General features: G+C 41.3%; 1 protein-coding gene across 1 annotated transcript in view; it reads left to right on the plus strand.

Annotated features, from left to right (window-relative positions):
• Nucleotides 1–1855: 1855 nt before the first annotated feature.
• FAM102B (family with sequence similarity 102 member B) overlaps nt 1856–10689 on the plus strand; it is a 72062-nt gene continuing 63228 nt past the window's right edge. The window contains exon 1 of the mRNA XM_017499206.2: nt 1856–2073. Within this exon, the coding sequence (XP_017354695.1) occupies nt 1937–2073 (137 nt within the window). The 5' untranslated portion in view covers nt 1856–1936. The remainder of the gene's footprint in view (nt 2074–10689) is intronic.

Here is a 10689-nt window from a genome sequence, read left to right on the forward strand (position 1 = left end):
CTGAGTCTTTAACTATTTATTTACTTATTCTGTTTCTTCCTCCAGGAACACCTTATCCCACTTTGTCCTAAATCATTTTCATCCTTTGAAATTCAGAAAACTGATTAACTTCAATTGTTTCTCTGAGTTCTACATAGGTTTTTTGTTTGTTTGTTTGTTTGAGACGGAGTTTCGCTCTTGTTACCCAGGCTGGAGTGCAATGGCGCGATCTCGGCTCACCGCAACCTCCACCTCCTGGGTTCAGGCAATTCTCCTGCCTCAGCCTCCTGAGTAGCTGGGATTACAGGCACGCGCCACCATGCCCAGCTAATTTTTTGTAGTTTTAGTAGAGACGGGGTTTCACCGTGTTGACCAGGATAGTCTCGATCTCTTGACCTCGTGATCCACCCGCCTCGGCCTCCCAAAGTGCTGGGATTACAGGCGTGAGCCACCGCGCCCGGCCCCTAGGTTTTTTTTAATAACCTGTCTAAACATGTCTTCCTCACTAGATTGTAAAATTCTTGAGGGCAGTTATTGCATTTTGGTTATTAGGTCCAGCCAATGATTGACATTTCAAATTTTTTATATGAAAGCATGAGTAAATAAGTAAACAGAAAGAAAATCTTTTCAATTAAACTCGTTCAGCGATTACTGAGACAGAATCTGAGTGAAAAGAACAATAACTCAGTTTAAAAATATGAACATCATGTAACCAAGTTTATAACATTAATTGTAACAATACATGCATGATTACAGAAGGCAGGTAATTGTCATTCACCTACCTAGGGAGATTTTTTTTTTAAGCCTACCCTGAAGATTTTGTTTTGTTTTTAAGACAGGGTCTCGTTCTGTTGCCCAGGATGCAGTGCAGTGGCGCGATCTCGGATCACTGTAACCTCCGCCTCCCGGGCTCAGGCTAATCTCCCTCCTCAGCCTCCCCAGGAGCTGGGATTACAGGCGTGCGCCACCACCCCAGGCTCCCTGCAGAATTTGATTTTAAGCATTTCAGTTCTCAGTATAGACAAATATTCAAAGGGAAGGTATTATTTTTACTGCTTCTTTGCTCTTTTATCTTTTGTCCTGGAGGACAGGAATTAGATAAGCTATACACGAGAGAAAGCGCCTGCAGCAGTGCAGTGCCTGGGCACTTGAGAGGCTCTCAGCACGTCCTTTTCCTTTTTCCTACCTTATCCTCCTTTTATATTTGAAGGCTCGTGAATTTGGAGTACCTAGAGGAAATTTTGGTTTTAGGATTTCAATTTGACCAAAACAACGCTGAGGAGATTTTAACTGCCTCTATATAACCCATGGCTTTCAAACCCAAAGGAAAGAAATCACTGGAGGGGGTGGGGAGAAAGGAGGCGGTGCAAAAACTGAAAAGAAAGGCGGAGAGGAAGCGGTAGAAGGAAGCTTTCTCGGTCGGGTTTGTCTTCGCTCAACCCCAGAAAGGCGTGACGCGTTAACTGCCGTCGCGGGTTAGAGTCCGCCGCGGAGCCCGCGCCCGCCCACAAGTCTCCGCCCTCCCTCCCGCTTCCGCCCCGCCCCGCCGTGCGCTGCAGGCCGGGGCCGCTGGGGGCGCCCCGGACCCCCGAGGCGCTTAGGCGGCCGTTGCTCGAGCCTCGCCTTTCCAGGCTCTCAGACGGGCGGCCGCGGCGGCGGAGGCGGCGGCGAGCTGCGCACCGAAAGGGCGCCCACCTCCCCAGGCGAGCTGCAGCACGACCACTTCCCGCGGGCGGCCGGGGTCCGCGCCGCAGCTGCCGCCGCGCTCCGGCCCAGGCTGCCGCGAGAGGGAGCGGCGGCGGCGGCCCCGGCCGCGGCCGGCCTGCGGCGCCCCCCGGCCGCGCCCCCGCGCGCAGCTCGCGGCCCTGGCCATGGGGCTGGGCGGATCCGGGGCTCGGCCGAGCTGAGACGGCGGCGCCTGGCCGTGCGCCCTGCTGGCAGGCGCCTGGCTCTCACGATGATGAAGAAGAAGAAGTTTAAGTTTAAGGTGGACTTCGAGCTCGAGGAGCTCTCCTCGGTGCCCTTCGTCAACGGGGTCCTCTTCTGCAAGATGCGGCTGCTGGACGGCGGCAGCTTCACCGCCGAGTCCTCCAGGTAACTCGTTCCCCGCGCCACCTCGCCCCTGGCTGCTTGGCCAGGGCTCGTTGGATGGGCAGCATCTCTCCTTGGCCCATTTGCTTGCCTTTCCCTAGAGACTGCTCTGAAACCAGTCGAATTTATTGATCTGCAAAGTGCTTTGCAAATGGGTTCATCTCAACTGGCCTTGGCTCCTGCGCTCCTGACTCCAGATGGTGCTGGTATCTGCTCTTCCCTCCCAAATCCTCTAGGAATGGGAGCAATGGCCAGAGGGAGAGGATGCTTCTGGTTTCTCTTAAGACATTTCCATGTTTGTGAAATGCAAAGTAGAACTTGAGCTGTTAAAACAAAAACAAAAATAACCCAAACTGCTGGAGTTCCAAGAGCCCAGCTCTCTGAACAGAAACCTGTACTTAGCACAATTCCTTCTCCCTGGTAGGTTACAGGGGGACTTGGCCACCCAGTCTGAGGCTGGGGTAGTAGGCCTGGCCAGGGTTGACTTGAGTCAGGTGCTCCTGGCAAACGAGACCACGGTTTGTGCCTCATCAGAGATCGGCGTCTCCAGTTACGCGCTAATGCTGGTTGAATTGTAGTCTTGAAGTGGCCACTAGTGGGTCTCGGTGTGGAGGATTTAGAGCCAGACGGGGAACCCAGGCCCTGCCCTCATTTTGAAATGAACCCCTGGGCACTCCCAGAGAGAGGCATTAGCAGGTTACAGAATGAAGCCACGTGTGGCAGTGTTTCTTGAGTAATTTCAGAGCCACTCACAGGTTGCCAGATGTACCCTAAGGTGCGTTCTTTGAAATATGTATATGTAACACTTTTTTTAAATGAACTTTTGAGTTCCTGAGATCAAGAACGGTTAAAAGTTAATGTTTATTTTGCCCATATACACTGGTCTTAGACTTCGTTTTTGCCCTAAAAATATTCTACTTAAAAAAAAAAAATTCAGTCATCCCATTAATAAGGAAATAATGTTACTGGACTGTGGAATTGGGGCTAGAAACTTGTCTGCTGGGGCAATATTGAAGCCTATGGAAGCCAGAAAATGTCTTGTTGGCTAAACCAAAGGATATATGAAATTAATAGTTCACTGAAAATGGTTTTTAAAATCAAACTGTGGTGACGCATCTGTGAATATTCAGCTAATTAATATTTTAAACACCTGTAAGAGAAGAATGTAACCTATTTTGGTGCAAAAATATTGGACCGTCTCTTACTTGTTGAAAAGCGTAAGCCAATTCGTGAAGGTCCTGTTGGTGCAAATGACAGTCTTACCCTTCCGCGTAGACTGTTTTGCTGCAGGATCCCACCCCCGAAGCCAGGCAGTTAGACAGGTGCTCCTGGGCCAGTGGTGACACCTGGTGGTAAGGGCACTTGTCTACGGCTTCCTTCCTACCACAGTTATGTTGATTTGGCTTACTTCCCTTCCCACAAGTCAGTTACTCCGTCATTGTAGGCAGTCATTTATTCAGCAAATATGTGTTGGCTTCGAAATATATTATTTAATTATCACAGCAAGTCTATAAGGTAGGGGTCCCATTTTGTAGATAAACTGAAGCTCAGAAAGCATAACTAACTTTCCTGTGGTCACCTCAGCTGGTAAGTGCAATGCCAAGATTTTGATCAGGTCTAAATAGGGCTCTGTATAGCCAAACCAAAAAGCCATATAGTATGAGGGAAATGACTGTGCCTTTGACGTTAGGTAAAGATAATTGTTATAAAGCTAAGAGCAAGGATTTGAAATGCAATGGGTCTAAGCCTAAACCCCAGTCCACCATGGTAAACCTGGATGGGTTACGTAGAATCTCAAAACTTCCGTATGTAAAATAGAAACCATCACTGTTGCGGTGTTGTGAGGATTTGGTGAGATGACATGCCCAGAACACCTAAGCATTGCTGTGGCACCCAGATGGCATTTAAAGAGGAGACCAGGAACTCTTCCAAGAAGATCCATTTGCTTTAGATGTTATATTTGATTCCTTTATCTTAACAACTACAAAATTGTTGGTTTGAGGGAAAGACCTCATTTTACAAGAAAAGAAAGAAAATCTGAAATATCTAAAGGAAGTGAATTATTTCAAAATCACAGAAATTTTCATTAGTGGGTGCCAGTCAAGGCAGTGCATCTCTAATTGAATGCTAGATTTTAAATTTTTAAAAATTGCTGTATGTGTCCGTTAAAAATCAGGTACAGTTAACACTGTAACATTTCTCCTGTACAAATATGAAATGAATTAGAAAAGAGGTAACATAGCAGGCCCAAGACTGCTATTCTTAGAAAGGCCTAGTACAAGGCTGGCCCCTGTCTGGCATCTGGAAGCTTGAATGGTAAATGGTTCCATACATGATGCAAAACTTTACCTAAATGATAAGAATGGCTCACTGTGCCTAGACTGTACAGAGTAGTTTATGCTCAATTCCATCTGGAATTTTGGTCCTTGCTAGGCAGCCTACATGACCATCCCTAATAAAAATCTTGGGCACTGAGTCTCTAATGAGTTTCCCTGGTAGACAGCACATCACAATTTAATGCTGGAGAAACTAAGTGTGTGCTGATTCAACTTTGTATCTTTTCATTGTGATAAATCTTAGCCATGAATAAGACTGTATGCTGAGTCCTGTGAGTCCTAATGAATCACCAAACTTAGGATTGAGCTTGGAGATTCACCGATGGTATAAAATAATACTCATCTTGCTACAGAAAAGCCTTAGAGGCACACAGAAAATTACATATAGATAGATAGATAGGTATACATATAGAGCCAAATATATGTATATATGTGATATATATTTGTTATATATTAATGTATTTGGCTTTGTACAACAACTAAACATGTAGATTATTTTTTCCCAAATATTAGTTGAGCATTTACCATATTTCTATTAATAGGTCTCCATCTGGGGTTGTGAGAAGTACAACAAATATAAGTATTCACAAGGAATTACCTCTAATGAAATTAGATCATAGATGTATAATTGCTTGACAGTAGAAGACAGTATGACTTAGTGCCCAATCAGTGGATCAGATAATATGTGAGTGTTGTTGAAATTCTAAAGCAGAAGAGTTTATTTACAACTGTAATGGTTACTGAAAACTGCACTGGCATTTCAGTGGAGCATGCTGGGAGGATGACAAAGGGAGGGTGGGAGCACAGCTTGAGCAAGTCATTAATAGGAGTTGATGATAGTTCAGCCTGACTGCAGAGCATTCACGTTGAACAGAAGCAGAAGATGAGATTAGAGAAAGACTTTGAATGCCCTTGTAAAGAGTTTGCTTTCTACTGCTTGTAGGACAAAATTCAGTCTAAGATTCTTGAACTGAGTTGTACTGTGATTAAAGTGGTGTTTAAGCTGGCTGGTAGGCTGGGGAGACAAATCAGGAGGCTTTTAAAATAATCCAGGGAGAGGCTAATGAGAACCTGAACTTAGAGGTGTCTCATGTAAGTGACTGATAAATGATAATGCTATGACAGATGCCTTGATGCCACAACAGAAGTCAGGAAAAGGATTTGTTTTGTTTGAGGGGAATATTGCGTATGGTGGTAGAAGATATGGTAGGTTAGGTTGTATGCTTACCACGCTACATTTGAGGTGACAGTGAGCCTGATGAGTAGTTGGAGGCATTTATTGCGGTATGTGGATTTCTTAGATGTTGTCTTTTGGAGCCGTATAGGCCTGCTTACTAAACTTCTTATTTAGAATTTCCTTACATTGTTTTTACCCTCTTAAAGATTATTAGTGAAAAAAGGCCAGGCGCAGTGGCTCATGACTTTAATCGAGCACTTAAGGAGGCCGAGGCGGGCAGATTGGTTAAGCTCAGGAGTTTGAGACCAGCCTGGGCAACATGGGGAAACCACGTTTCTACAAAAAACATACAAAAGAATTAGCCAGATGTGGTGGCGGTCACCTGTAGTGCCAGCTACTCAGGAGGCTGAGGTAGGAGGATCCCTTGACCCAGGAGACAGAGGTTTCAGTGAACCGAGATCATGCCACTGCCCTCCAGCCTGGGTGACAGAGTAAGACCCTGTCTCAAAAATAAATAAATAAAAATAAAGATCATTAGTGAAAATTAATTTTAGAAGAATCTAGTTTTTCTTGGGATTGTTTTCAGTGAAGAGATTGGAAAAAATATGAAGACTGAAAGGTAATTATTTTTAATGTTATTAAAATGGTCAGGGTAAATTGTCAGATTTTTGCATGCCATAATTAATAAAATATTGGGAAAATACATTGTACAGTTATAGTGGTCTATTCAACTCAAGCTAAATTGTTACCTAATAAAACACAGTCATGCATCCCTTAACAATGAGGATCTATTCTGAGGAGTGCATCATTAGGTGATTTCATCATTGTGCAAACGTCATAGAGTGTACTTACACAAACCTGGATGGTATAGCCTACTGTATGCTTAGGCTATATCGTGTAACCTGTTCTGCCCACATCGCATATTTCATCTGTTGTACATGACGGTATTTCTGAAGATGTTTCAAAAGGACAATTTTATTTAAATCTTTTCAGAGCACTTCCTATGCAAAAGCATTTAAATCACTTTTGAGATTTATTAAAATTGTCAGGCAGGTTTAATTCTGGCCTACTTAAATAAAGGAATAATAGGAACAAATTTTTTCTATAACTTTTAGAGTTCCCTAGTTTGCCTTATTTTGTTCATCTGTTTTGTGCTGATAGCCAAATAGATTCCTAAGTTTCACAAGAGCCTGTGGCAGAAACACATGTGAATTTGGGGCGTGTCCGGGAAGCTGATGGACACATCTGTGTATTGACCTTTTACTTTGTAAACAAGCGGAAAGGACTTCTTTCTTTTGGCCAGAGTACATCTTTATGTTTTCAAGATTTTAGTTCACTGCACATTGTGTATTCTTTTTAGTAAGCATTTCTTTATTGAAAAAGGAATATAGATTCATGTGGAAAACTTAGAAAATAGGCAAAGAGAAAGGAATAAAAGTTGTCTATTGATGAACCACCCAGAGATAATCACTATTATAAATATTTTAGTATAGAAATTAGGGCCTTTATTGATCCACACACATACATGTACACCCAAACTACCCCACGCAACTATCACATATCCTTTTTAAGCCAAAATGAGATTATACTATGCCTAATGTTTTTTTACTTCATGTATCTTTTCATATCATTAAATATTCAATTACAAAATTATTTTAATATATGCATATTATTGTATGAATTTCTATGATTTATTGAACCAAGTCCCTTTTAAAAGTCTTTCTCCTTTCCTTTTTTATTAATAGCTGTATAAATAAACTACAATAAACATCCTTATAACAAAGTTTGGTGTACGTCCATTATTATTTATTTACGATTAACATTTAGAAATGGAATTATTGAGTCACAGCGCATGCAGATATTTAAGAGTTTTGATATATATTACCAACTTGTTCTTCAGTGTATTACATTGATTTTTTTAAGATTAATAATCACTAATAAGCAGCAAATTATCAAAAGTAACTAGTAGTAGAAAACACTGTCTGACCATATGGCACAGAATTATTTATATGCTAGATACAGCCACCCCACTTCTGGGTATACATTCGAAGGAATTGAAATTAGTATGTTGAAGAGAATTCTGTACTCTCGTTGTCTTTGCAGCATTATTTACAGTAGCCAAGTTATTGAAACAACCTCAGTATCTATAAACAGATGCATGGATAAAGAAAATGTGGCATATCCAATGGAAATTATTCAGCCCTTTAAAAAAAAAAAAAAAAAAAAAAAAAAGGAAATCCTTTCATTTGTGACAACATGGATGAACCTGGAGGACTTTTTTTAAAGTGAAATGAGCCAGACACAGAAAGATAAATACTGCATCATCTCACATATATGTGGGATATAAAAATGGTGAACTCATAGTGGCTGGAGGGACAGAGAGAGGAGGAACTGTTGGTCATAGGGCACAATTTTCAATTAGACGGGATGGATATGTTCAGATCTGTTGATAACTATAGATAATAATAATGTATTATACTTGAAAATTGCTAAAAGAATAGATCATAAATGTTCTCCAACAGCAAAAAAAAAAAAAATGTGAGTTGATACGTTAATTGGCTTGGTTTAACAATTTCACAATATATACACATATCCCAACATTACATAGTACACAGTGACGATATACAATTTTTGTCAACTCTATTTTAACATATGTAAAAAACTAAAATTAAAAATAGATTTTAATTAAAAAAATTATACCCTGACCAGATATGGGGTCCTCAATTCACATTATGATAATAGCTGTAATTATAGTAGATGATATTTATTTGAGCACCTTCCCAGTGCACCAGGAACTTTTCTAAGTCTTTACATTTAATCTTCAAGATATTCCTGTGAGGAAGGTGCCATTATTACATCATTACCATTATTAGTACCCTTACCATTGCTATTACTGCTGTTACTCTCATTTTATACCTGGGGAAATTGAAGCACAAACAGATGCTAAAAGTTACTCAGCTAGTAAGTGGTAGAGCTACGAGGCATTCTGGCTCCAACAGCCACTGTTAAATCACTAAACTCTACTGCCTCTCAGCCTTTATGTTGTATGCTTTCTCATTTTTATGTTTTATAAAATGGCAGATAAATGTATATATAGTATAACTTTTTCTGAATGTCCGTCTCTAAAACTATGTTTCAATATATGACATCACTAAACAGGTTACAAGACCTGGCCCCTTTAGATTTGCCCTGAGGCAGTTGTATATGAAAGATAAGTAAAATGCAGCCGGGCATTTATATGGGCTCATGCCCATAATCCCAGCACTTTGGAAGACTGAAGCAGGAGGGTGGCTTGAGCCCAGAAATTCAAGAACAGCCTGGGCAACATAACGAGACCCTGTCTCTACAGAAAATTTAAAACTTAGCTGCGCATGGTGGCATGCATCTGTGTTCCCAGCTTCTCAGGGAGGCTGAGGTGGGAGAATTGCTTGAGCTTGGGAGATTGGAGCTGCAATGAGCCATGATTGCACCACTGCACTCCAGCCTGGGTGATGGAGCAAGACTGTCTCAAAAAAAAGAAAAGAAAAGAAAAATGGTATTCATACCACTTTTTTTCAAGGTGTGGCTTTGCAGAACTAAGTTCACAAAATTTAGTCACGTTATTGGATAGTCATATCTTATAAAAAAATAGTATTAGTGCCATTTTACACCAGTAAGTTAAGATTCCCCATTATATCACTGAGCCTTACATAGCAGGCATTTTATAAATATTGAAAGAAAGCAAATATTTGGAGAAAAGATCTGTTGTAGTTTTGCTAAAAATGACACATATACAGAGATCCCCTCATTAAATATTTGGGGAAGCATATCCTGTTTTATCTGCACAGCTTATTAAAAAAATTATATTCAGTTTGGGGTATAGGCTTTTGAGGGTTATCAAATGGAAGTCCAAGGAAGATATTGGGATTCTTAAGAATCTTGAATTATGCTAATAACAGGAGACTGGGTTTAATCTCGAGAGAAGATAATGATCTTCAAATACTAAAAAATTGATTTGTACATGTATACATTTTATGTTCCTAATTTTATTTGATTCTTACAAAACCTCTTTAATAGAAGTAGGAAACCATCATCACCTCTTTTGGGTTTAGGATGAATGTCAGGTGCTATTACAAGGTATTTTTTAAAAGTAACAAGTGGCCAAGATAGAAGTTGATTTCTCTCTCACACGAAGTCCAAGCTAATGTGGTAGCTGTGCCCTGTCAGGTTGTCATGGGCCTGGACTCTTTCTGTCTTGTTGCTCTCAGGGTATTGTTCTCATCCACAGGAACTGACTTGGCTCACCCTACATCCAAATTCCAGCCATTGGGAAGGTGGAAAGGGTCAGGGGAGGTCCCTTCTGCTCAGAGTCCATTGACCAGAACATCAGCACCATGACACATCCAGCCCCAAGGTTGAGAAATGTAGTCTTTGCTGGGTGCCTGTATGCCTAGCTAAACACTCAGTTAGAATAAAGGGAGGAGAGGACAGATATCGGGATAATTAGCCTCTGTCATACCTCTCTTTTAGACATGACAGAGTTGATTCTTAGAAAATAATTTGTTCAAAGTCACATGTCAACTAATGAAAGATATTTGAAAAACTGTCCCATAAAGAGGGAATAGACTTAGGCAGCTGAGGACCAGTGGGGAGATGTTAAAGAAGCCATGTTTTTGATCAGTATAACATTAGAACAAATAAGTTCTAACATTTAAGGGAGTACAATAGTAAGTAGGCTACCTCAGTACTACTCACAGTTGAATGATCTTATCCATTCGTCAGGAATGTTTTTAGGAGGGTCATCTAGATGATGATGCTGATTATTCTTTTTAGAGACAGTCTTACTCTGTTGCCCAGGCTAGACAGGCTTAAGCACAGTGACGCAATCATCGCTCACTGCAGCCTTGAATTCCTGGGCTGAAGCAATTGTCCCTCCTCAGCCTCCCAAGTAGCTGGGGCTACATGTGTGTGCCACAGGAACATGCTAATTTTTCTATTTTTCCCCCATTTATTTTATTGCATTTTAGGTTTTGGGGTACATGTGAAGAACATGCAAAATTGTTGCATAGGTACACACGTGGCAGTGTGATTTGCTGCCTTCCTCCCCATCACCTACATCTGGCATTT

This window comes from Cebus imitator, unplaced genomic scaffold (assembly GCF_001604975.1).
Source record: "Cebus imitator isolate Cc_AM_T3 unplaced genomic scaffold, Cebus_imitator-1.0 Scaffold256, whole genome shotgun sequence".
In the NCBI taxonomy this organism is placed as follows: Eukaryota; Metazoa; Chordata; class Mammalia; order Primates; family Cebidae; genus Cebus; species Cebus imitator.